Source organism: Podarcis gaigeae, assembly GCF_964106915.1.
Source record: "Podarcis gaigeae genome assembly, chromosome: 5".
Classification (NCBI taxonomy): Eukaryota; Metazoa; Chordata; class Lepidosauria; order Squamata; family Lacertidae; genus Podarcis; species Podarcis gaigeae.
Window position 1 is genome coordinate 10,399,209 of NC_139681.1, and position 27,409 is coordinate 10,426,617.

Here is a 27,409-nt window from a genome sequence, read left to right on the forward strand (position 1 = left end):
CCCTCTTCCTCCAGCATAGAGAAAAGATGTTCGGCTAGTTGAAAATTGGCTTGCTTACAAACTTTTCAAAAGTCAGGTTCATGTGCTTTGCTGTGCATGAACCAGAAAGGCTGCAGAGACAGTAACAAAAATCAGTTTAGTTCCAAAGTGGTGTGAATCCCTAGATTATTGGTATGTTGTTGTTGTTGCTTAGTTGTTTAGTCGTGTCCGACTTCGTGACCCCCTGGACCAGAGCACGCCAGGCACTCCTGTCTTCCACTGCCTCCCGCAGTTTGGTCAAACTCATGCTGGTAGCTTCGAGAACACTGTCCAGCCATCTCATCCTCTGTCTTCCCCTTCTCCTTGTGCCCTCCATCTTTCCCAACATCAGGGTCTTTTCCAGGGAGTCTTCTCTTCTCATGAGGTGGCCAAAATATTGGAGCCTCAGCTTCACGATCTGTCCTTCTAGTGAGCACTCAGGACTGATTTCCTTAAGAATGGAGAGGTTTGATCTTCTTGCAGTCCATGGGACTCTCAAGAGTCTCCTCCAGCACCAGAATTCAAAAGCATCAATTCTTCGGCGATGAGCCTTCTTTATGGTCCAGCTCTCACTTCCATACATCACTACTGGGAAAACCAAAGCTTTAACTATACGGATCTTTGTTGGTAAGGTGACGTCTCTGCTTTTTAAGATGCTGTCTAGGTTTGTCATTGCTTTTCTCCCAAGACGCAGGTGTCTTTTAATTTCGTGGCTGCTGTCACCATCTGCAGTGATCATGGAGCCCAAGAAGGTAAAATCTCTCACTGCCTCCATCTCTTCCCCTTCTATCTGCCAGGAGGTGATGGGACCAGTGGCCGTATAGGAACTCAAGATTTGCTATGCTTCACAGTCATTTTCTGAAAGACCATGGGCTTGAAGTTGAGAGGGCTTCATGTTAACTTATATTTACAGTACAGTGGTAGTGGTACCTCAGGTTAAGTACTTAATTCATTCCAGAGGTCTGTTCGTAACCTGAAACTGTTCTTAACCTGAAGCACCACTTTAGCTAATGAGGCCTCCTGCTGCCGCTGCACCGCCAGAGCACGATTTCTGTTCTTATCCTGAAGCACTATTTCTGGGTTAGCAGGGTCTGTAACCTGAAGCGTATGTAACCTGAGGTACCACTATACTAAAATGTGGGGGGGGGGTTGTATGTCACTATATATTTTTATTGTGTCCCTATATCAGTATGAAATAGTTTATTCTAGGCTTTTAACCCCTTCCATGCACCAATTAGACCAGAGCACGCTGGTTATCACCAGGCTAATTTTTCCCCCATCAGGGCGGCCACGGCCTGGACGGTTCCGCCCGCTCGCTTCCTTCACTGCGCAAGCGCGCCCAGCTGTGCTCCCGGCACCGCCCTCTCCCATCTCAAACTGAGGCGCCGCCTCCCGCGAGGCGTTCAACTTGAAAGCTCATTTGCATGGGCTCCCCGTGCCCAATCACTGGCCGTCGCCTGTTTTGCATGGAGCCCGGCCGGCCACTCACAGAGCCGGGGGGCCGGGCTACCACGTGCTGTTGCTAAGCTTCGGCTTCTGAAGTTGTTGCTATAGTCGCCGGCCTATCAGGGGGCGAGGCTCTTGATCTGTCAACATTCTATGCGCCGGAGGGACGGAGGGCGGGCAGCTGGTTGGGTTGTGTGCGTGTTTTTTCCCCTTTCCTTCCTTCCCCCTCCCACCCACCTCGCCTCTGATTGGCTCCGCGGTGTCTCAGGACCCTGCGGGGGACGCTATCGACTGGCCCAGCCAGCCGTCCGTCAGCTGGGAAAGTAATATGCTCAAAGTGTGGGGGTTTGTAGACTTGGGCTCAGAGAGCAACACTTTGGAGGAGCCTCCCTGCGCGCGCTTGTGAGCTCCCGAGTGCCGGAAAAAAACAACACCCAAACCATTGCTAATTGCTACTATTGCTGTTATTTTTGTTCTTCCTTCCTTGCTGCTTAAATTGCAAAAAAAAAAGCAAAAGGCTGTGAAAATGGAGTGGAATTCCCTGCTGATGTTGCTGGAAGCTGCGGAATACTTGGAAAGGCGAGAGAGAGGTACATACAGCAAGATTCCCTGCAAAAGTTGAGGGGCTCCCACGCCAGGGCTGCGATGCACCCCATTTATTTCATTTTTTAAAAAAAGTCACCTTGAGTGGGGGTGGGGGGTGGGGAGATGGGTTTGTTTTGTTGCAAAAAGGACTTTTAAAAAAAAAGAAAAAAGCAAAAGCCACGAAAAGAAGGAAAATCTCCCCACCGTTGGTCTGGTGGCGCTGCAGGTCCGCCTTTGCTCCCTTCTCTCCCTTTGCAACTGCTTCCTCCCTTTGCAATAAGTTGCTTGCAACGTTTGCACGGGCAGCAGCAGCAATACGCGGCAGTTGTCACGAGCTCAGCTTTTGTGTGTGTCTTTTTGCCTCTTTCCCCCAACCAGAAGCGGAGCACGGCTACGCCTCGGTGCTGCCCTTCGACAGCGGCTACGCCAGGAGGAAAAGCAAGACCGGGAAGCCCCAAAGCAGCCGGTGAGTGCGGGGGGCTGCGATCCCCTACCCCCCACCCAGGATCCCTCTGGTTAAATGCAGCTCTTCCCACGGCCTTATTTATGGGTGGGCTGCATGTGTTTCTGCACTACAACTCCCATCATCCCTGGCCGCTGCTCCTGCTAGCTGAGGATGATGGGAGCTGTAGTCCGCCCACCACCTGATAGGACCCAGAGGCCGTGTTGATGCACTAGCACAAGGTATTTTGCAGCGACTTCAGCACCAGCCCAGAAGCAGGAGGTCGCCATTTCCTTCTGCCGACCCCTCTTTTCTGGGCTGGGTTTATGCTTCGGTCTCTCCTGGAGAAGCTGCCACGCGTACAGCGGGGGTTCCTTTCTCCCAAGCAACCTCTACTGGATGCTACCAACACCAGACCCGCAGGCCCCTTTTGCTCTTCGGCTCCAGGGATTTCGACTTGGGCGAGGGCAGGATCGCTAACACCCCAAAACTGCCAACTTCAGTTTTCAAAAGCAGGTGCCTTGTGGGGGGGTGGAATGAAAAGCACGAAAGTCGAACCTGCTGAACTTGTTTTAAATTGCAAGAATAAGCAGCACAGCGATCTTTCATTATCTTTCTCCAATACAAAAAGGTGTTTCGGCACACAGATCGTTCTGAACAATCTTGGGAACTGCTTGGTGTTAAAAGTATCTTGCGGGTTTCAGTTACAGGCACATCAAAACTGCACTTTGTGCATCTTTTCCTTTGCAAATTTTGTCACCTGTTCCTTCGGGTTGAGTGCTGATAATACGGGTTGAATTAGTTGCCACCCCGACTGGTCTGTTTCGCAAGATTGTCGATCGCATGTAAGCTTGAGCTTTGAAATGCTGCATTAAAAATAAAAAGTAAAATGTTATCAGGCAGTTATAACAAAAACTAATCTGTATAAAGCTGTCTCACTCTGAGGTCTGCATCCTAATGATCATGCCAGCCCTGCTCCTACCACATACCACACTTGTAAGCCTCTGTATCTGTCTGTTTTTGCTTTTTTTTTTTTGCATGCTTAACCTGGAAGTGATTTCCACTGGATTCAGTGGGACTTGCAGGTGAGATTCTGCATGGTCTCTATAAAAAGTACAACTTAATAGATGCACTAAGAGAGTAGCAAGGTGGCAGAACGCTGTAAGATTGGCATAAAGGGAGTTATTTAATATTTCCTTGCATCTCCTTATATTTGTCCAGGTTTATAAAGGTAAAGGGATCATTAGGTCCAGTTGTGGCTGACTCTGGGGTTGCGTCGCTCATCTCGCTTTATTGGCCGAGGGAGCCGGCGTACAGCTTCCGGGTCATGTGGCCAGCACGACTAAGCCGCTTCTGGCGAACCAGAGCAGCGCACAGAAACGCCGTTTACCTTCCCGCCGGAGCGGTACCTCTTTATCTACTTGCACTTTGACGTGCATTCAAACTGCTAGGTTGGCGGGAGCAGGAACCGAGCAACGGGAGCTCACCCCCTTGCGGGGATTTGAACCGCCGACCTTCTGATCGGCAAGTCCTAGGCTCTGTGGTTTAACCCACAGCGCCACCCGCGTTCCTATCCAGGTTTATAATGCCACATTGTTAAAAGTGCATCCCCCGGCTCTGGATGCTTTACCCTGAGCTTTCCTGCTCTGCTTAACTGGATGTGTGCCTGGATAGAGTGGGATGGTGCCTTTATTCTTTGCTTGTTCTATATACAGTAAGTGTTTGAAAAGGGAGTTTCATCTGCTGTTTATACTGGTTGTTGAAGAGAGCACCAGGGAGGCCTTGGAAGCAGGAGCTTGTGAAGCACAAACTACACACACACACACCCCCTTCAAACCCACCCCCCTTGCAGGGACTCCTGTCCTAATGATCAGAATGAGCTGCTAAAGATTGTTTTGCAGACTCAGCAGATTTGTCTGGCTTGCCCCAAACAAAGTCCAGGACACCCTGTGCTTTAAAGAACGTGCCTGCTTCTTCCTTGACTTCCTGAAATACCCATTCATTGTTCTTGTTGCCCTCCTTTGCTTATCCTTCTCTTTGTTCATGCAAAATATCATCTTGGAGTGAGAGAAAAAACTACCTACAAAGGAATCTTAAATAATCGCAAGCACTCGCAATATCAGACAAGCTTCACAGTCGCTCGCTATCCCTAAGTGCAGCCACCAAAACGTTGCAGTATAACTGAAATCAGGAATGAGTCTAGTGACATTTTAATTACCATAGCCAATTAGATACTTAAGGCACCACAATATTTAATATACAATTAAATGCAGGGCTCCTTCCAACGCATATGAGCCCTGTCGCATTAGATCACAGGCCTCTCTGGTCCAGATCCTGTTTCTCACATAAACTACCCAGATGACTCTAAGAAGCCTACAAAAAGAACATGAAAGCACTTACTGTTGTTGTTTAGTCATCTTAGGCGTGTTCAACTCTCTGTGACCCCATGGACCAGATCATGCCTTGGAAACTCTCACTTTCTTCTCAAAGCTTCTCCTTTTTTATATCCATGGAGTTTTCTTGGCAAAATACTGGAGTGGATTGCCAGTTCCTTTTCCGGGTGGATCACATTTAGTCTAAACTCTAGGCTATGACCTGTCCGTCTTGGGTGGCCCTGCACAGCATAGCTCATAGCTTCTCTGAGTTATTCAAGCCCGTTCGCCACGACAAGGCAGTGATCTGTCCCCTACTATTGTCCCTCCCGGAATCAAAATTAAGTACCCAGTTTTCTTAACCTTGTCACAAACCATCTCTGGGTTCAGGGGTGCCAACTATGGGGGACTCTGGATGCCTGAGCCCCCACAAAATTTTTGTTGTGGATGCTCAGGTACCCACACCTTAGGGTTACCCGCGCAACTTCTAAGGTCTCGCACTGGGCACCCGTAACCTGGGACCCAAGTCGGCTCCCCTGTCTGGGTTCAAAGACACATCAGCAGATGGAAGTTTTAGCCATCGGAAAGGAACGTTGTTTTTTACTTTGCAGTTGGATCAACTAAAAAAATCTGATGTCGAATTTTGTTTCTGGAAGTCCACCTTGTAGATGCTGGAAGACTTTAAAGGAAGAACCCTGGGAGCGAACTCTCCTCAGCCGCAGCCAGCATGGCAAATGGTCAGGGTTGGCAACAGTTGTAGTCCAACAACAGTTCAGTCACCCTGATATAGACAACCTTCCTCCAGTTGTTTCACTTTCAAGAAATAGTATGCACAGGCTCAAGAAATTCAAAGTCTCTTCTGTGCATAGCAGGGTCACCGTTTCAGATTAGGAAGGTGAGTGGAATTCTCGGCAGGCAGGGTTTTCAATATATTCAGAGTTAAATACCCCGTTTTAAGAGCATCTGTTGCATTTTTGTTCTTCATCAAAGCGGTAGTGGTGTAATAATGTCAAACACATAGTTTAGATGTTCCGTATAGACCCATAAAATGTTGCCCCAATGTACCTTCTTAAAAAGAAGAAACTGCTACGAGAGGGACTGAACAAAATGGGTTTTCTCCCTGCTTCAAATAAATCTTTCCAGCCCTTAATTAATCTGCATTGTTTGCAGGGGTGGGGAAAGAAATTCTCCCTAAAATTTCCTTTTCCCAGTAGGTGCTCAACACTGGTGCATTGAAGAAATTGTGGCTTGGGGGCCAATATTATTCATTTAGCAATACTGAAGAAGAATAAGCCCTACCATTCGTTTCCTAACACGAAAGACTTGAGGCGGCTAACATCACAAGGAAATGCAAGGTTGAGAACCTCGTCCTTCATTTGCAATGCCAAGTGTGCTTCTTTCGTACACCATTTTGTAGAAGTAGACAACTAGGGTAGGAATCACCTCACCTTGTGAAATTTCTCCTGGGAACTCGCTGAATACAAGGGTCCCCTCATGGTTTGCAACCTAATAATCCTGAAGAGACAGAGCACCCATGGGATTGCCCAGGCAGAGCGATGGAAGCTATATATGACAAACAAATCTGAATTAAACCGCAGTAGGATGAGGGTTCATGCAAATTCATCATGGGAAAGGCTGGGCTGGATTAATCCCTAGCCGGAAATAAGATTGCTGGAAGAAATATCAAGAATCTCAGATATGCAGATGACACAACCTTGATGGCAGAAAGTGAGGAGGAATTAAAGAACCTTTTAATGAGGGTGAAAGAGGAGAGCGCAAAATATGGTCTGAAGCTCAACATCAAAAAAATGAAGATCATGGCCACTGGGCCCATCACCTCCTAGCAAATAGAAGGGGAAGAAATGGAGGCAGTGAGAAATTTTACCTTCTTGGGCTCCATGATCACTGCAGATGGTGACAGCAATTACAAAATTAAAAGACAACTGCTTCTTGGGAGAAAAGCAATGACAACCCTAGACAGCATCTTATAAAGCAGAGACATCACCTTGCCAACAAAGGTCTGTATAGTTAAAGCTATGGTTTTCCCAGTAGTGATGCATGGAAGTGAGAGCTGGACCATAAAGAAGGCTGATCGCTGAAGAATTGATGCTTTTGAATTCTGGTGCTGGAGGAGACTCTTGAGAGTCCCATGGACTGCAAGAAGATTAAACCTCTCCATTCCGAAGGAAATCAGCCCTGAGTGCTCACTGGAAGGACAGATCCTGAAGCTGAGGCTCCAATACTTTGGCCACCTCATGAGAAGAGAAGACTCCCTGGAAAAGACTCTGATGTTGGGAAAGATGGAGGGCACAAGGAGAAGGGGACGACAGAGGACGAGATGGTTGGACAGTGTTCCGAAGCTACCAGCATGAGTTTGACCAAACTGCGGGAGGCAGTGGAAGACAGGAGGGCCTGGCGTGCTCTGGTCCATGGGGTCACGAAGAGTCGGACACGACTAAATGACTAAACAACAACAACAGGATGAGGGTTGCAGGTTAAGCAGCAAATCATGGGCTGGGTATTCCAGTCCTGACCCATCAAAGTAATTGAGATGTCATTGGAGAGGCAAGGGAAGCTCATTGGCAGTAGGTTGAGCATCTGCAGCACTATTGTTCTCTGTTTTACACAATTTGCTTTTCTGCCTTTCTAACTTGGGCGAACACAGTTCACACATCCGGTGAAGCTGACTTCAATTCAGAAAAGCTTGCGCCATATTAAATTTGGCACCACCAGACTGTTGTTTTTGCTACAGCAACCTAACAAGGCTACCCCTCTGGAAAGCATACAACAAACTTTGCTTGTTGTATTTCTACCAGCCATGGAGCTTTTAAAGACGCAGGAGCGTTGTCAAGAAAGAGGAGGCATTTCTCAGAGTAGGAATGGGGGACTTTAGATCCAGCAACCAAGTGTGGCCCTCCAGGCCGCTCTGTCTGGCCCCTCTGAACCCACCCTTCTGAAACCCACTCCTCCCCAGACCTGCATCCTCCTTGATTGTTCTCCCCTGGCTGGGTTTCATCCTTAGACCTCTTCTCTTCCTAGGTATTGCACGGACCACGTGTGTAGAAACAAGCTTACTCTGCAAAGATAACCTTCTGCATTCATTGCTCTGCCCATTTTTGCCTCCAACCAATGGCATGGAAGGTTGCTGAATAATAAATAATAATAATAATAAATTTTTATTTGTACCCCGCCCTCACCAGACAAGACTGGGCTCAGGGCAGCTAACAACCAATAATAAAAACAAGTTGATTAAAATACAGTTTAAAAGATTAAGATACAACCTTAAAACATTAGGCTGCAATCTCTTCATAGGAGGAGAAAGGAAAAAGAAAGAGGAGGAGGGAATCAAACTGATTCTAAGCCAAAGGCCGGGTGGAACAACTCTGTCTTACAGGCCCTGCGGAAAGAGATCAGATCCCGCAGGGCCCTGATCTCAAGAGACAGAGCATACCACCATGCCGGAGCCAGCGTTGAAAAGGCCCTGGCTCTGGTTGAGGCTAATCTAACTTCCTTAGGGCCTAGGACCTCTAGGGTGTTGCTATATATGGACCTTAAGGTCCTCCATGGGGCATAACGGGAGAGGCGGTCCCGTAGGTATGAGGGTCCTAGAAGGTTTCAACCCTCAGGTTGAAAAGGTTTCCCCTACCTTAGAGTAAGCTAACCACGGGAAAACAAGCAAGGGAGAAAGAGGCAGATACTATTACTACTACTACTACTACTTATTTATTTATTTATTTATTTATTTAGGAAAGCACTCAGCTGAACGCATTTTGGTGGGACTCATGTTCCGTCTCATAATACATTGATGTTCCGGACTATGTAGCTCAGGCATTTCTGCATTTTCCTACAAAATTAACAATGTTGACTCTCCTCCCTTGATAGGTAGCAGCCTTATAAAGTTGCACCGAAAGAATAAGGCACTGGCTTGCTAACGGAGAGCTTGAGGCTAAAGCTGTGTTTTTATAATGTAAATTGCTCTGTGATCTTCGGGTAACGGATCCTTTTTGTGACTCGAGAGGTCTTTTATTTTATTTTTATTTAGGTCTGCAATGATCTAAGTGTGCAATAACATCAGTAACAGTCTTCAGACCGTTGAGATTTTCAGATAGTGGCAGCCTTAGTTACTAGCCGATACTAATAATATGCCACTAGATTTTGTGACTGTCACGAGCTGCCTCCTGGCATCTGTTTACTGAGTTGATGTGGAGAGGGAAGAAAGGATTAACGAAAGCATAGTGGACAGGTTAGACTAAGCTCTTGCAGTGTCTGAGGAGAAGAGCTAAATGTTTCGACAGGATGGATAAAGGAGTAGGGACAAAATCTGAGACTTGAGCAAATAAATGTTTGGCAGACAGGGCCAGAGGGGTAGCCAAAGAAAAGGTGAGATGGGGACTAGCTTACACATGGTTAGGGTTAGCGATTTCGCTGCTCGGCTTGTGTGCCAGTAAAAGTTTCATATAGTACTCAGTTGCTCTGCTGCTGCCTGTGTCCTTCACAAACAGCCTGACCCAACGAATTTGCCTTTTAAATTTCTTAGCCACCTTTCTCCGAAACCACCCAAGGTCAAATGACAGGAAGATAAAATCCTGAAAACATGCAAGGTTTAAAACCACAAACGGTAAAAATAACGAATCCATATGATACTAAAAGGACACTTCCCCGTCAAAGTTAACAAAATCAAAACCAGCAGAATATACAAACAAAACAAAAATTTAATGGTCTTTAAAAACAACCCCAATTCACTTGCCTTCAGATGCCTGGTGCTGAAGAGACACCTGGTGGGTTTTGCTGGGAGAGTATTTCACGGACTAGTGGAGGGGCCACAACCCAAAAGCCCCTGCCCCCCCCCCTTGCCACTCCGTGAGCCTCTCTGAGGTGACAGGCGAAAGTGGGGAGCTTTTTTGCGTTGACTTTTGTGCCCAGCTGTTTTTAAAGGTGCAGGAGAAGGGCCACTAAAGAGTGGCCATTGTACAAGCAGGAAAGGTCTGGAATCCATGCACCACAGAACAAAGGAGCTATATAGAGTTGCTGGATCCAAATTTAAGGACTCTCCCCTTGAAGAGATGCATATAGGACAAAAGTTTGCTTCTCACGTCTTTCAAGATGGCAGCGAGAAAAGCCACACCTTGCGAAATTCTTGCCTCCACAAAGCTTAGAAGCACAGGAGTCCCATCAAGATCTCGACTTAGCAACTCTCAGGAGACGGTGATGCCTATGTTATCAGTGAGGACGGGAAATGACTTTCTCAAATTGATTTGAACTAAATTGTTGTTGTTTACTCATTTAGTTGTGTCTGACTCTTTGTGACCCCATGGACCAGAGCACGCCAGGCACTCCTGTCTTCCACTGCCTCCCGCAGTTTGGTCAAGCTCATGCTGGTAGCTTCAAGAACACTGTCCAGCCATCTCATCCTCTGTCATCCCCTTCTCCTTGTGCCCTCCATCTTTCCCAACATCAGGGTCTTTTCCAGGGAGTCTTCTCTGCTCATGAGGTGGCCAAAGTATTGGAGCCTCAGCTTCAGGATCTGTCCTTCCAGTGAGCACTCAGGGCTGATTTCCTTCAGAATGGAGAGGTTTAATCTTCTTGCAGTCCATGGGACTCTCAAGAGTCTCCTCCAGCACCAGAATTCAAAAGCATCAATTCTTCAGTGATCAGCCTTCTTTATGGTCCAGCTCTCACTTCCATACATCACTACTGGGAAAACCATAGCTTTAACTATACGGACCTTTAAACTAAATAGTGTAGGGCAAACCCTAGGCTTGGCCTCATGTAAAGAGAGCCAAGCAGCCTCCCTCTATTTGGTGAACGAAATCAAGATGGCGCACACCAGCGGTAAAGTTGTCTTTATCTACCAAGCTGTGTCCACAGCTGTGCCCGTGAGAGTCACAGGTAGTATCACTGCTGGGGGAACTCTTTAGGCAGGTTACAAAAGCAACCACTGGCTTCTGGTTGATGGAACTAGACAGCTCAGGCATGACCTATGTGCAGAGAGAGTTGTTATATGTGCTGATTGTTGACCTCAGTTTTCAACTAAGCCATTATCTCCTTATCCATGCTCTTGAAAACTGTATGAACATACCTAGAGCAACAGTAAGTTGTGTTAGATCCTTGTACCCCAATCCTAGTGAATTAAATGGCTGAGGAAGGACAGAGGAATCGTTCTATAGGCTGTGCCTTTCAAATCCCCCTTGGAGTGTTCTAAGGTCTGCAACTGCTGTTCTTGAGTCTTCCCTTCTTGTCCATTGGAGCTTATCTGGATATTTTACGAAAACAGGAGCCTTCTGGCTCGAGAACTTCCTACACTTTCTTCTCAACTGGCCTTTTCCAGGCTGCAGTTCCATTCCTCCGAGATCGTTTCCTTGGAAGACAGAACATGCAGATGACTTCTCCCAGCCTCTCTCTTAAACTGTCCGGTTTTGGAACTGTGAAATGATGGGCCTTTCCACCACAACAGGGCAAATGTTCTCTTGATAACAGTTGCAGTGACATAGGCTGCGTCTTGCGCCTCTTGTCCAAAGTGGGATCTGCCGCATAACAGGCTCACATTGCCAGACGTTAGTTCATCTGTTCCCAAAGGAACACGAGAGAGTTCTTCTGCTGATCATACGGCTTAAGTGTACTACATTTGGCATTTATTGTAGAAAACATGGTGCCCTCCAAATGCTGTTGGCAAGCATCTTCCGTCAGCTCTGACACTGGTCACGCTGGCTGGGTCCAAAGGCAGCTGTGGTCCAATAATAATAATAATAATAATAATAATAATAATAATAATAATAATAATTTATTATTTATACCCTGCCCATCTGGCTGGGTTTCCCCAGCCACACTGGGCAGCTCCCAATCAAGTGTTAAAAACAGTACAGCGTTAAATATTAAAAACTTCCCTGAACAGGGCTGCCTTCAGATGTCTTTTAAAGGTAGGATAGCTGCTTATTTCCTTGACATCTGAAGGGAGGGCGTTCCACAGGGCGGGCGCCACTACCGAGAAGGCCCTCTGTTTGGTTCCCTGTAACCTCACTTCTCGCAATTAGGGAACCGCAGAAGGCCCTCGGCGCTGGATCTCAGTGTCCAGGCTGAACGATGGGGGTATACAGGTATACAGGACAACATCTGGGGGCACCATTGCTCCTGCAATAGCTAACTGCCATAAGCAATACGGTGGTACCTCGGGTTGCATAAGCTTCAAGTTACATACGCTTCAGGTTACAGACTTCGCTAACCCAGAAATAGTACCTCGGGTTAAGAACTTTGCTTCAGGGTGAGAACAGAAATCGTGCTCCAGCGGCGTGATGGCAGCAGGAGGCCCCATTAGCTAAAGTGGTGCTTCAGGTTAAGAACAGTTTCAGGTTAAGAATGGACCTCCGGAACGAATTAACTACTTAACCTGAGGTACCACTGTAGTGGGGACGCAGATGGTGCTGTGGGTTAAACCACAGAGCCTAGGACTTGCCGATCAGAAGGTTGGCGGTTCGAATCCCCGTGACAGGGTGAGCTCCCATTGCTCGGTCCCTGCTCCTGCTCCTGCCAACCTAGCAGTTCAAAAGCACGTCAAAGTGCAAGTAGATAAATAGGTACCGCTGCGGCAGGAAGGTAAACGGCGTTTCCGTGCGCTGCTCTGGTTCGCCAGAAGCGGCTTAGTCATGCTGGCCACATGACCCGGAAGCTGGACGCCGGCTCCCTCAGCCAGTAAAGCGAGATGAGCACTGCAACCCCAGAGTCGTCCGCGACAACCTAATGGTCAGGGGTCCCTTTACCTTTTTTTTACTACTGTAGTGCTGTTTAAGAGACGTGTGCAGACTTCAGTCCTACAAAACCATCTTCCTTTTTTTTTATACTATTTTTGTATGCGGAGGGGTTATTTAATTTTGTGAAGTGTGAAATATAAAAATCCCAACCAGATTCAAGGTTGAGCCTTGGGGGAGAAAATAAGATGTGCTAATAGTGTTCTGGATATGTCAAAATAGGTCTCTAAGATATTTTTTTAATGGATTTCTGACAGGAACTGATTGAAAGTGCGTTGTTTCATTTGAACTTTGGGTTATTAGCAAGTAAAACTCTATAATATATCATACTTTCTGTTGTTGTTTTTATAGGTCTTCACATAATGAACTAGAAAAGCATAGGTAAGTAGTACGAATCAAACAGAACCTGTACGGACACTATTATTCTGCTATGGCACAATCCTGCAAGAGAAATTGGAAGTCACAGGGAATTATATCTGTTTAACTCGTGTTAATGAAAGTGTTTGCTGTCAAATTCCAACCACCATTTTTAGAAACAGGTATCTAAACGTTGAATTATACTATGTGCATAATGCTGTTTATACTTAAGGTTTCAGTGACATTAAAATATTTCTGAATTTGTCTACTGTAGCTCTTAAGGGGCGCGTTCCTGGCTAATAATTGGCAGCTCTGTTGCTTGCTGGAGCATCAGAAACAAATGGCACCTTTCCACAGACACTAGAAAAGTAAGACAGTGCCTAGCGACTACAGAGAGCCGAGAGAGAAATTGCACACGGTTTCTCACCTCTGACAGCAGAACCTCCTGAAGGGTGTCTATAGAAGCACCAAAAAGTTTGAGCAGTTAAGAGGGTAGGCAGACAGGGCATTTGCAATGCATTCTTCCAGCAAGGGCAGACATAAAGCTGGAGAAATAGGGCTGGAGTAAGGAGAAAGGCAGAGAAACAGTGCAACAAATTGCCTCCCCGTATTGGTGCTAGGCTCCTGGTTGTAGGGACACACACAGTAGAGAATGCAATTTCGCTCCAGCAACTTGATTTCCCCCTCCACCTTAGCGCTAGCGCCAATGCCCCCACATACAAACGCACGGGTCCCAGATTAAATAAACCAACCTGCTGTTCATTGTTGTTGTTAATCATTTAATCATGTCCGACTCTTCATGACCCCCTGGACCAGAGCACACCAGGCCCTCCTGTCTTCCACTGCCTCCCGCAGTTTGGTCAAACTCGTGCTGGTAGCTTCGAGAACACTGTCCAACCATCTCGTCCTCTGTCGTCCCCTTCTCCTTGTGCCCTCCATCTTGCCCAACATCAGGGCCTTTTCCAGGGAGTCGAGTCTTCTCATGAGGTGGCCAAAATATTGGAGCCTCAGCTTTAGGATCTGTCCTTCCAGTGAGCACTCAGGGCTGATTTCCTTCAGAATGGAGAGGTTTGATCTTCTTGCAGTCCATGGGACTCTCAAGAGTCTCCTCCAGTACCAGAATTCAAAAGCATCCATTCTTCGGCAATCAGCCTTCTTTATGGTCCAGCTCTCACTTCCATAAATCACTACTGGGAAAACCTGCTGTTCACTGGAGCTCAAATAAAAAGGCACCAGTAGGCTGGTGCTTGTGTGCTGGCTGTCCCTCTCACTCACTCACAACTCTTTCTGTTTCAGCAGGAGGCAGGGCAAGGGCGGCAGCAGCAGACAGTAGACAGAAGGCATGCTCCGAACAAGAGCAAAGCCCCCTGCAGCCTGGATCTCAAAGCCTGCTGCTCTCAGTCTCTGCAAGCTCAGTGGAGCAGCAGCCAAAGTCATGGCCCGCTAATTGGAATGCCGTGAGCCTCACCCTGTCCCCTATGTTCAGTGTGTGGCTATCCTATACGCTAATCCTTGCATCCTGGTGGGGTTAAATGCAAGTCTGCAAGATCGTAGGTTCCAGATGCCCTAGAAAAATGCTATTTTTGAAAAGTAAAACATCTGCCTGGAGATGGGTAGAAAGGACCAGGCCATAACATTGTTCTGTGATTGATTGATTGATTGATTGATTGGCAGATATAGGGAGTTTCTAGGTGGAAATTGAAGGGTATCGATCAGGGCCGTCTTCAACATATGTGCTGCTGGGGTGCAAAGATGCGCCTCCAAATGTAGTTTAAGGTAAAGGGGACCCCTGACCATTAGGTCCAGTCGTGACCGACTCTGGGGTTGCGGCACTCATCTTGCTTTATTGGCCGAGGAAGCCGGCATACAGTTTCCGGGTTATGTGGCCAGCATGACCAAGCCGCTTCTTGCGAACCAGAGCAGCGCATGGAAACGCCGTTTACCTTCCCACCGGAGCGGTACCTATTTATCTACTTGCACTTTGATGTGCTTTCGAACTGCTAGGTTGGCAGGGGCTGGGACCAAGCAATGGGATACCAATTAATTTCTGAGCAGGTCTTCACAGGTTCTTATTATAACTGTCAATGTGTCATTTAGCTTTTAGTCCAGGGGACGCTTCCAACGATGGAACGAGTCCTTGTTGCATTTTCTCCTCTGCCTCTCAACATTCTGTGTCCTTGTCCTTGTAGTGTGTTGAGTCTTTTACATGGTGCCAGCTGCCCTGGAAATCAAAAACAGGATTTAAATGTGTTAAAACAAAGACTGCGACGATTGGGGGTAGGGGGGGAACAATGACGAGAAAAAGTGGGTTTGATGCTTTGAACTTTGTTCAGATCTTTACAAGGGTTGTCATTTTAGTGCTGGGATGAATGTCCTTTTTGCTTATTTGAAGGTAGCATTGTGCAGAAATCCTAAAGTTATATGCTATCTATTGCACTCTAGTGAGCTAAAGTGCACTGTAACAACACTAAACATGTTTGTTTTTTTTAAATTTCAGACGAGCTAAACTGCGACTATATTTAGAAGAGTTAAAACAACTTGTCCCTTTGGGAGCAGATAGCACTAGACACACCACACTCAGTCTGCTGAAAAGAGCCAAGATGCATATTAAGGTAAAAAAAGAGAGTTATCTTTTGTTTTACTTAAACAACAATCTGACACACACACACACCCTTTTTTTGTGAGATGGCAGGATTGCAGATTTTCTAATTTAAAAGGTGCTGCTCTTACTTAATGGTCTATTTTTTTCAGTCTTCGATGCTGATGTGGTAGGTTAAAACCCAAATAATTTAGTACGTGGAGAACTTCTCCACTTTTTAAACAGTTGGTTGTTTTTTTTAATGAGAGCACCAGATAATCGGTGCAGCCAGAACACTGTTTTTACTGTTAAATTACTGTTAAAATTATTCTAACTCCATAGAAATTGGAAGAACAAGACCGGAAAGCTCTAAATATTAAAGAACAGTTACAGCGAGAACATCGATACCTCAAGCGTAGATTGGAGCAGCTCTCCATGCAGGGCCTGGAACGAATTCGCACAGACAGCCTGGGATCAACAATATCTACGGATTCTGAGCAAGGTAGGGGGGGGCATAGAAATCACCATGGGACTGTTAACTAAACTTAGACTGTATATTTCTCTAGGGTATATACTGGGCATCTCAAAACAAGTACCGTATTTTTCGCCCTATAGGACGCACTTTTCCCCCTCCAAAAATGAAGGGGAAATGTGTGTGCGTCCTAAGGGGCGAATCCAGGCTTCAGGAAGCTATCCGCAAGCCGTGGGAGAGCTGCGCGACTTCCCACGGCTTGCGGAGAGCTGCCTGCACCCAGAAGCCTGGGGCGCGCTGAGCTCAGCGCCCCTCGGGCTTCGGGCGGCTCTCTGCAAGCCGTGGGAGAGCTCTACGAAGTCGCGCAGCTCTCCCACCTCTTGCGGAGAGCTGCCTGCACCCAGAAGCCAGGGGCGCGCTGAGTTCAGCACACCGCAGGCTTCTTTATTTCCTCCCAAAAAAACTAGGTGCGCCCTATGGGCCGGTGCGCCCTATGGGGCGAAAAATACGGTATGTATGTTAGAATGTCCAGCGCCAGAAGTAGAGACAGTTCAAAGCATAATAGTCAATTCTTTAAAAAACAATAAATCAGGAAAGCTGTGGATGCAGTATATTTTGATTGCAGTAAGGCTTTTGACAAAAGTCTCCTATTATATTCTTGCAGAGAAGCTGCTAGAATGTGGGCTGGACGAGGTAACTGTTAGGTGGATTTGTAGCTGGTTGATTGACTGAACCCACAGAGTACCCATTAATGGTTTCGCGTGACAAGTGGGGTGCTGCAGGGTTCTGTCCTGGGTCCGTTGTTGTTCAATGACTTTATAAACGACTTGGATGAAGGAATTGAGGGGGATGCTCATCAAATTCACAGATGACACCAAACGTGGAGGGGTAGCTAATGCTGCAGAAGACAAAATTGGGATTCAAGATTACCTTCACGGATTGGATTACTGGGCCAAAACAATGAATTTCAGCAGGGACAGGTGACAGGTTCTGTACTTAGGCAGGAAGAACCAGCGGCCAAATGTAAGATGGAGGACACCTGCATTGCCAGTGGTGCATGTGAAAAGGATCTACGGGGTCAGAAAGAAGATACAGTGGTGCCTCGCAAGACGAAAAACCCGCTAGACGAAAGGGTTTTCCGTTTTGGAGGCGTTTCGCAAAACGAATTCCCCTATGGGGTTGCTTCGCAAGACGAAAAAAATCTTGCGTCCCCCCGCGGGTTTTTTTCGCTTTTTTCACCCTTTTCTTAAGCCGCTAAGCCGCTTATCAGCTGTTCCGCTGATAAGCCGCTTAACAGCTGATCGCTGGAAGCCACTTGACAGCTGTAGCGCTAATCCGCTAAGCTGTCAATGCGCTTGCTTCGCAAGACGAAAAAAACGCTAGACGAAGTGAATCGCGGAACGAATTCTTTTCGTCTAGCGAGGCACCACTGTACTCTAGCCATATAATTTTTTAATAATTTTAACATATTATCATACATACAACAAAACTTCACTTCTTATACAATCTTTTTGGACTTCCATCAGCACCTCTGATGATCCACCGTTCTTATCACTTCTTCTGCATTTCTTAAACTCATATTGCCTTTAATTATCTTAACTAACAATTCTCCTCTTTACCATTTTTGCAATAATTCAAATAATTCACCTTACAAAACTTCTTGCAAACCTACAAGCGTAATCTGATCGTCACAATTCCTTTTCAAATAGTCCGTAAATTTACACCAGTCTTCTGTGAATCTCTGGTCCCGCAGGTTTCGAATTCTTCTTGTTAATTTGTCTAATTCTGCATAGTCCATCAGTTTCATCCTCCATTCTTCTTTTGTCGGTATTTCTTCTTGCTTCCAATTTTGTGCCAATAATATTCTTGCTGCCGTCACTGCATATAAAAATAATTTACAATCCTTTCTATTGATATAATCTCCTACAATGCCAAGTAAAAATGCTTCTGGCTTCTTAATAAATGTATATTTCAACATTTTTTTCATCTCATTATATATAATTTCCCAGAGGTTTTTCACTTTTTTACATTCCCACCACATATGATAAAATGTTCCTTCTTTTTCTTGACATTTCCAACATTTGTTACTCACTTTATACATTTTAGCTAATTTAACAGATGTAATATACCATCTATACATCATGTTCATCACATTTTCTTTTAAGGCATATTGTTGTTGTTGTTGTTGTTGTTTAGTCGTTCAGTCGTGCCTGACTCTTTGTGACCCCATGGACCAGACCACGCCAGGCACTCCTGTCTTCCACTGCCTCCCGCAGCTTGGTCAAACTCATGCTGGTAGCTTCGAGAACACTATCCAACCATCTCGTCCTCTGTCTTTCCCAACATCAGGGTCTTTTCCAGGGAGTCTTCTCTTCTCATGAGGTGGCCAAAGTATTGGAGTCTCAGATTCAGGATCTGTCCTGGCTGATTTCCTTCAGAATGGAGAGGTTTGATCTTCTTGCAGCCCATGGGACTCTCAAGAGTCTCCTCCAGCACAGTACCATAATTCAAAAGCATCCATTCTTCGGCGATCAGCCTTCTTTATGGTCCAGCTCTCACTTCCATACATCTTCCATACATCATTAAGGCATATGCAAATATATAAAGGGCTGTCACACGGAGAATGGAGCAAGCTTGTTTCTCCTGCTCTGGAGGCTAGGGCTTGAACTGAACAAGAAGAGATTTCAACTAACGCCAGGAAGAACTTTCTGGTGGCAAGAGCAGTTGGACAATGTAACAGACCCCCTCTTGAAGTGGTGGACTCTCCCTCCTTGGCGGTTTCTCAGCAGAGGTTGGATGGCCATCTGTCATGGACACTTTAGTTGAGATTCCTGCATTGCAGGGGGTTGGACTAGATGACCCTCGGGGTCCCTTCCAACTCTACAATTCTGTGATAGGAGCACCACAAGTGAAGGCGCTTCTCTGCATGGCGATGTATTGCATTCACACAGGAAAGCTAGTTTTATTACTATAGAACCAGGAGATGCCCCTCCCACACAAATACACCATTTTGTTTCTCCGCTAAATTCTGCAGTGCCAAAGCTGTTTCTCCTTCTTAAAATAGTGTCAAGGCATGTTTGCCTGTTGCTTTGTTTGTTTGTTTGTTTATATACATACATACATACATACATGCATGCATGCATACATACATACATACCCTTCTCATCTGGCTGGGTTTCCCCAGCCAATCTGGGCGGCTTCCAACAAAATATTAAAATACAGTAATGCATCAAACATTAAAAGCTTCCCTAAACAGGGCTGCCTTCAGATGTCTTCTAAAAGTCTGGTAGTTGTTGTTCTCTTTGACATCTTGGTGGGAGGGCGTTCCACAGGGCGGGCGCCACTACCGAGAAGGCCCTCTGCCTGGTTCCCTGTAACCCTGCTTCTCTCAGTGAGGGAACTGCCAGAAGGACCTCGGCGCTGGACCTCAGTGTCTGGGCAGAACGATGGGGATGGGGACACTCCATATATACTGGACCGAGGCTGTTTGGGGCTTTAAAAGGTCAGCACCAACACTTGCATGTAGTAAGCAGTGTTTTTTTTAGGGGGTACGCACACCTCTTTTTTATGGTTAAAAAGTGTGGCACTCACTGTAACAACCTCATGGTGACTAAAGGTAAAGGGACCCCTGACCATTAGGTCCAGTTGTGGCCGACTGGAGTTGTGGCGCTCATCTTGCTTTATTGGCCGAGGGAGCCGGCGTACATGTGGCCAGCATGACTAAGTCACTTCTGGCGAACCAGAGCAGCACACGGAAACGCCGATTACCTTCACACTGGAGTGGTACCTATTTATCTACTTGCACTTTGATGTGCTTTCGAACTGCTAGGTTCGCAGGAGCAGGGACCGAGTAGTGGGAGCTTACCCCACCTCGGGGATTCGAACCGCCGACCTTCTGATTGGCAAGTCCTAGGCTCTGTGGTTTAACCCACAGAGCCACCCGCGTCCCTCACATTAAACTTATATAATTTGAGTATCTGAATGCAGACATGAACACAGGAAAGAAATGTGGTATATGGTTGTGGCTAAGAGACTGAGCTCTGGGTTGGCAAGTCCCTGGTTTGAATCTCGCACCTCCTGTGAACTTGGAAAGATTTCTCAGACAAGCCCTTTCCCCCCTGCCCTTCAAATGTGTGCACACATTTACATCATAGGAATAATAATGACCCGTCTTACAAAGTTGTAAATATTGCTACAGTGGTATCTTGTTTCTCAAACTTAATCTGTTCCGGGAGTCCGTTTGACTCCCCAAACCGTTCGAAAACCAAGGTGTGGCTTCCGATTGGCTACGGGAGCTTCCTGCACTCAAGTGGAAGCCGCGGCGGACGTTCGGCTTCCGAAAAAGGTTTGCAAACCAGAACACTTACTTCCGGGTTTGTGGCATTCGGGAGCCGATTTGTTCGACAACTAAGCCGTTCAGGAACCAAGGTCCCACCGTGTAGGAAGCCCTCTGAACACTCTACTTTTATTTTTTAGAAAAAGGTTTTTATTATTAAAATAATTCAGCATTAATACACACATATTGCGAAAATACAAGCATACAAACATACATTTCATACAATCCTTAAAAATGTTCAAACATACCTACACTCAATCCCACAGATAATTCCTTTTCCCATCACCATCCACCACCCCTCACCCCACCTTTGTGTTAGACTTCCAATCTACTCAATTGCAATTTCTTTCCACTTCTATTACTTTCTTTCACACGCCTCTAACCTAATTTCATGCTTCTTTTTCTATTACACATTGTTATCCATCTTATTTAGTATTTCAGTATTTAAAACGGAACTTGTTTATTCTAATAGGAGTTCTGATTTTTTAATATGGTTTTGCAAGTATCCTTTAAACACCTTCCAGTCCCTCTCTATCTTCTCTTTTGAGATCCTTCCAATTTCTCCCATTGTTTTGGATATATTGTAATACTCTAATAATTTGGCAAGCCACTCTGTTTTTGTTGGTATAATACCACTTTTCCAGTTTTTCGCAATCAATAGCCTTGCGGCTACTGTTGCGTATAAATATAATTTCATGTCTTCTTCCTTTAGACTTCCTGGTACTATTCCCAATAGAAAACCTTCTGGTGTTTTCCTAAATGAATATCTGAACATTTATTTTCATTTCGTTATATATTGCTTCCCAAAATTGTTTGATGCTTAAACAATTCCACCATATATGCATCATAGTACCTTTTCCAGTGTTGCATCGCCAGCAGACAGCGCTACAATTTTTATTAATGTTGTATTTTGAAGTAATTTTCTTTCAATATATAACACAAAGTGAATTTCATATCTTCTTTCCACAATTTTTCCCATTGTTCAAACATAATATTTCCCCCAATATCTTGCACCCATTTAATCATGGATGCTTTAACCAGTTCATCCTTTGTTTCCCACTCTAAGATCAGATTATACAATTTAGATATATTTTTTAAATTTTTCTTCTATTAAGTATTTATCGAATTTCGATATTTCTTTTTCAAATCCTAACTTGAACGCTCTAAAGCACTGTATAAACATCAGATGGTTCGGTTCGGCTTGTCACAGTTCTGAAACTTCCGTCTTCTCTCCCGTTTCAATTTAGAAGTAGACATTGAAGGAATGGAATTCCCACCAGCTGAAATGGACAGTAGCAGAAGTCCCAGCGATGCAGAAGACAGTTTGCAAGGGAGCTCAAGCGACAGCAGCTACACACATTCGCACAGACTCAATCCCAGGCTTCTGTAGCGTCGAAGGGCAGCGCTCAACTCAGGACGTTCTGACTAAAGCACTTACACGAAATATGCCAGACTGCCATTCTTCCAGAAAACCTCAGCCCACAGTAATCTGAAAGGAGGTTTCGTGCCCAGGGTTCGCCGAACGACGATTGGTATATTCAATATATTGCAAATCATGTTTTTTTTCTACAAAATGTGATTACCGTATTTTTCGCTCTATAAGACGCACCAGACCACAAGACACACCTAGTTTTTGGAGGAGGAAAACAAGAAAAAAAATATTCTGAATCCCAGAAGCCAGAACAGCAAGAGGGATTGTTGCGCAGTGAAAGCAGCAATCCCTCTTGCTGTTCTGGCTTCTGGGATAGCTGCGCAGCCTGCATTCGCTCCATAAGATGCACACACATTTCCCCTTACTTTTTAGGAGGGAAGAAGTGAGTCTTATAGAGCGAAAAATACAGTAGATACACTCGCGGCTTAAAGTCCTTTATTGTAGCCATTGTACACACTGTTAGTTCTGGGTGTGGGTGTGCTTTTTAAAAATATTTTAAAATACAAAGTGGGCATAGCAAATATTTACACACGAAGATGGAGATTTTCTGTTAGCCACTCAAAAATGGGTTTTTCTCTGGCAATAGGAACTTCTGTAGCCGAAACGGCGCGTTAAAGGCTCGTCCGCAGTTCCGCTTGCCACAACAATCTTTCCCGGGAAAACCTGCTTTTTACCGCTGAATCCGATTGGGATTTCTCTGAATTAAGAGCGGGTTTTCCAGGAGAAAGTGGCATGGCAAAGGCAAAACTGCTCAGACCATTTCTTTGCACAGGTCAAATGGAAGCGTGGACTTAACCCTAAATCTCTGCTCGTGGTTTGCTTGGGATCACCCCCTCATTCTTTGGATTCTGGCTATAGTGGACCAAGGATTGAAAAGTTAGTGGGGAGGATATACTTTTTTTAAAGTACATTATCATTTTACAAAAAAACCCCAACAACTTTGGTTAGCAAATATTCCTATAGGAGTAGTTCTTTTGATATTTTTGAGACACACACACAAAAAAAACGTATATTCTCTTGATTTATCATCAAGCGTACTGTTCGTCTTCAAAAGATGGGGGGAAAGCTGATTCGAATCAGGACTTAATGTGCAATGACCCTTGCTTTCTCTGTTTTTATAGTGAATAACTCTGGAAAAAAATAAATCGTGTTTGCTTGCACATGTAAAAAAAAACACTCTGCTAACTTTTGAGGGTCAGGATTACTGTGCACAAAGATCAGTTGCCTCTCATTTGGTGATTTTTAGCAAGGGTTGTTTATTGTACTCATGTTTTTACTCTCCACGAAATGCTTTGACTGCGTATGTAGCACTCGGCCCTCAGGATTTTCATTTTTTGTATTTGCATTTATTCTTCCCGCCTTCTCAGACTGTGATTCTGATGGTTGTGCCACATCCAAACGAGCGAATGTCAATTCAGCAAAGGAGGCCCATGTCTGCAGCTGATACATATCATATATTATGATGCTTATCTAGTTCCCATTTTAAGTGATGGAAGCGTCAGGTGTACATTGCATTATGCATCTCCATTCAGGTCATTTAAGTCTCATGTAGTCAGATGGGACAAGCTGGATTGGGGCCAACACACTCTTTTTTTTCCCTAACTGATTTTAATGTTTACCATTCAATATTTCAGTATTCTTCGTGAAGGATTCAGAGCTCGGATGAACCAGAGCTGGATTATCAAATAGTTGTTTAGAAGAAAGCAAAACTGTTTGCTTAAGTTTTTCTTAATGTTATATTGCTTTCTACAGCTGCAAATACACTTAAATGGAAGGCATGGCTTTAAATTACAGTATTCATATTAAACCTTTTTCTTTCTTTTCTTTTGTATACTGTCATTGAAATTTGTATTCCTTACAAAACGCAAAGAAAATGCTGTAAAATTGCATCGTTTATTTAGCGTTCATCAATATGTTTAGAATATAATTACCCCGAATGTAGCAATACTGCAACCTTGCCTTTTAATACACTTTAAGCTTAGTGAAGTCATTAGAGTTTGGCTTGCTGGTAATTAAAAATGGACCAATCTTTGCGATCGCTACTTTAAGGTCTTTTTTAAATAAATAAAAAAGATTAAAAGCTATATAGACTTTAGACATGTTATATTGCCTGTAAATACATTTCCTATGAAATACTCTGTATTATATTTTTCCTAACTCTTCCCATTTGCTCATATAGAGAAAGGGAATAGTTACATACCTGAATCGGAGTCTCAGGGACTCTTCACCTTAGTCAAATTGTGCCTTGGTGACCATTGATCTATTCCTTTTCCTTTCCTTGTTTTTAAACCTTAGTGTGGTTACTTCAGAAGCCGCAGTCAGCATGTTTGAGTATATCATCTTGCTGAAGGTGAAGCTCTGAGACCTCTTTTTTTCTTTCAAAAAATATATTTTTAGTGCAGGGAAAATAATCATTCCAATGCCTATACCCAATAATTTAACCCCACTTTAAAAACGTGTAATATTCATGCGTCTCTGATCAGTGGCTTCCAAGAAAGCCATATAAACCCTGTTCCAAAAGTCCATGTGTTCAGATGCACATAAGGATATTTCTGCTCCTGATTTAAACGGAGAGGGGTCACTCTGTGAGAAAACTATTCTTTCCGTTTAAATTAATTGGGAGACTTGCTCTACGGACAGGGATCTACTGAGTAGACCGCAGGATCAGGGCCATGCTGTCAGCTGCTACAACCTAAGGCTGCAATTGAATGTTTTTAGCGTTGAACTAAATTTTATACGGCAACGAACTGGTGAGAAGGATGAAACAAAATATTTTGGGTGCCTTTCTCGCATCCCAGAGGCACCCTAGGGCAAGACCTGCCCCTATCACTGCCAGCTCCTGCTTCTGAGCATCAACAAACCTTCCTTCCTACTATTTTCAAATTGGTTTAACAAGTGGGAATTTTAATATTTTTTAAATCGGGCAGCCTAGACATAGATGGAGGCAGGCATGCCGGTGTTCCGCTCTTCGTTCTGCCAGCTCCAGCCCCAGCAGGGTGTAGGGCAAAGCATTTTCAAAACACACCTTAAGATTGCAGCCTTTGCTGCTTCCTTTAATACTCAGTGTATTATTTTCCCCGTGGTGCTCACAATGCAGGAAACAAAAGGTCGGCTATACTTTTGGCAGCTTACAGACCTTGTTAGCCCGGAACTTGCTAACCAAACCATGCTGCTTCAGAAGCAGCCATCTATTTTGTAGTCATCCTTCCTTTAACCAGGGGGAAGACGCCTAAAGCTATAAACCGGCAGCTAAATTGGAAATAAACCTCTGTTAATGCTCTTGCATTGTACACTTTGCATATGAGTAAAACCTTTCATGAGAAAAGATACACAGCAATATAAGCATTGTGTGTAGTGAAAAGCAGCATTAATTACTAGCTCCTCTTGATTGCATTTAATGTTGAAAATCATGATCTTTTTTTTCAGAAGTTTACTTTAACTGTTACCGGGGGAAACAGTTGCGTTGTTGTGTTTCTTTTACTATATAATGAATGGATTCATGGCTTGTAAAATGTTGGCTTTCATGAAAAAGCAGCTCTTGCACAGAACATTTCAAACATAAAAATCTGAGCGAATGGAAAAGAGATCTCATGTAAAACATTGTTGACTTTATGCTACTCTTTAAAAATAATAATGAATGTGTACAATTTAATGAACTCTTCCATGCTGGGTATAAGTGGCTTTGTATATCTTTTATATTTTCAATAAAGATTACTCCAGTATTCTAAGTTGCATATAAAAAGGTTTTCCTGGTTTCTCCTTGTTCAGTCATTGCTGCGATAACTTCTAGCTAAGCCAAGGCATATTGGTAACGTGAGAAACTCCCTAAACGTTTTAGGGTAGCAAAGCTTAACTTAGGACACAGAGTTGCAAAGTCTTCAGCGCATAAGTGGAATTTCCTAAGGAACACTTCCCCAAGATGTTTTGATACGCAACTGACATCAGTCCCAACCACCATGGCCTGTGGTTGCTAAGGGCAGGCGAATCTTGTCCATTTTGGTTTTTTGCCACGTCTCATCGCCACGTCACTATAAAGTTCCGTTCTTGACGTTTCCACATCAGTATGCGAATTTTTCAAAGTTACAGCTAGGTAGCCGTGTTGGTCTGCCATAGTTGAAACAAAATAAAAAAATTCCTTCCAGTAGCACCTTAAGGTAAAGGGACCCCTGACCATTAGGTCCAGTCGTGACCGACTCTGGGGTTGCGGCGCTCATCTCGCTTTATTGGCTGAGGGAGCCGGTGTACAGCTTCCGGGTCTTGTGGCCAGCATGTCTAAGCCGCTTCTGGCGAACCAGAGCAGCACACAGAAACGCCATTTACCTTCCCGCCAGAGTGGTACCTATTTATCTACTTGCACTTTGACGTGCTTTCGAACTGCTGGGTTGGCAGGAGCAGGGACCGAGCAACGGGAGCTCACTCCATCGCGGGGATTCGAACCGCCAACCTTCTGATCGGCAAGTCCTAGGCTCTGTGGTTTAACCCACAGCGCCACCCGCGTCGTGACAGCGCCACCCGCGTCCCAGTAGCACCTTAGAGACCAACTAAGTTTGTTATTGGTATGAGCTTTTGTGTGCATGCACACTTCTTCGGATACACTGAAACAGAAGTCACCAGACCCTTAGTGAGAGGGTGGGGAGGGGTATTACTCAGAAGGGTGGTGGGAATGGGTGATTGGCTGATAGGTGTGGTAAACCTGTTGACAACTGTTAACGACTGCATTTGGTCTTACAGGAAAAAGCAAGGGGTGAGATGGCTAAAAATAGCTTTATCGTGTATAATGACATAAGTATCCAATGTTTCTATTCCTACCAGGTCTCTCCATGGTTTTAAATTTGGTAATAAGTTGCAATTCTGCAACTTCTTTTTCCAGTCTATTTCTGAAATTCTTTTGTAATAAGACAGCTACTTTGAGATCTTGTATAGAATGTCCTGGGAGATTGAAGTGTTCTGAAGGCAGCCCTGTTTAGGGAAGCTTTTAATGTTTGATGTATTATAGTATTTTCATATTTTTTTGGAAGCCGTCCAGAGTGGCTGGGGAAGCCCAGCCAGATGGGCGGGGTATAAATAATAAATTATTATTGTTGTTGTTATTGTTCTCCTACTGGTTTCTCTGTCTTGTGATTCCTGAATTTTTCAAAGGAAATCTTCATGAAAACTCAAAAAGCATCTTAGCGTTAATTTCTCCTCATGGCAGGTCTCCTGTGGTGCCATTTCCCCTAATATACACATTTATTTCCCCTAAAACAGTGCGTTTTTGGATGTCTTCAACAATGCATGCATTTTACATGGCTGGAAAACGGTTGCAAAAATTCAAATGTCAAAGGATGGCTGTGTTTCGGTTCTTGTTCAGGAAAGTGATGATTAGGCAAGTCTGCCTTAAGATGTGAAACAAAATGAATTTCCTCTCCCGAACAGTTGAGGGTATATAGGCATTGCAGTGGTGCTTCACAAATTCAACAGGATTTCTTCATGCCAATAGAGGTTCTGACAGCAGCTCTGAAAACCATGGTTCTAAATTGCAGGGGGAATCCTCAACCTCTCCCTTGCATGTTTACTTAATCTAAAATAAGAGGGCCTGTAGAGGGCCTGTCTTGCACTTAGATCTCTAGAAATCTTTTGTGTGCTTTAT

At 44.8% G+C, this 27,409-nt stretch overlaps 1 protein-coding gene and 1 long non-coding RNA gene across 6 annotated transcripts; one reads left to right on the forward strand and one right to left on the reverse strand.

Annotated features, from left to right (window-relative positions):
- The first annotated feature begins 1,410 nt into the window (after positions 1-1,410).
- On the forward strand, positions 1,411-25,522 carry MXD4 (MAX dimerization protein 4). 5 transcript variants are annotated; one of them, XM_083738548.1, is made up of 7 exons: positions 1,411-2,054; positions 2,428-2,515; positions 12,957-12,986; positions 15,460-15,574; positions 15,883-16,042; positions 21,596-21,932; positions 22,190-25,522. In XM_083738548.1, exons 1-6 carry the CDS (start codon positions 1,991-1,993, stop codon positions 21,736-21,738), a joined length of 600 nt encoding a protein of 199 aa, XP_083594674.1. In that variant the 5' UTR covers positions 1,411-1,990; the 3' UTR covers positions 21,739-21,932; positions 22,190-25,522. The 5 variants fall into 5 exon arrangements, with proteins under 5 accessions (XP_083594674.1, XP_083594675.1, XP_083594678.1 ...); XM_083738549.1 differs by having other exon boundaries at positions 1,610-2,054; positions 22,193-25,522; XM_083738552.1 differs by having other exon boundaries at positions 1,665-2,054; positions 2,428-3,576.
- Positions 24,164-26,368, reverse strand: LOC310844457. The gene is made up of 2 exons (XR_014564146.1): positions 26,310-26,368; positions 24,164-25,928 (listed from the first exon to the last, which is right to left on the reverse strand). It is a non-coding gene; the product is annotated as an uncharacterized lncRNA (long non-coding RNA).
- Between the last annotated feature and the right edge of the window lie 1,041 nt (positions 26,369-27,409).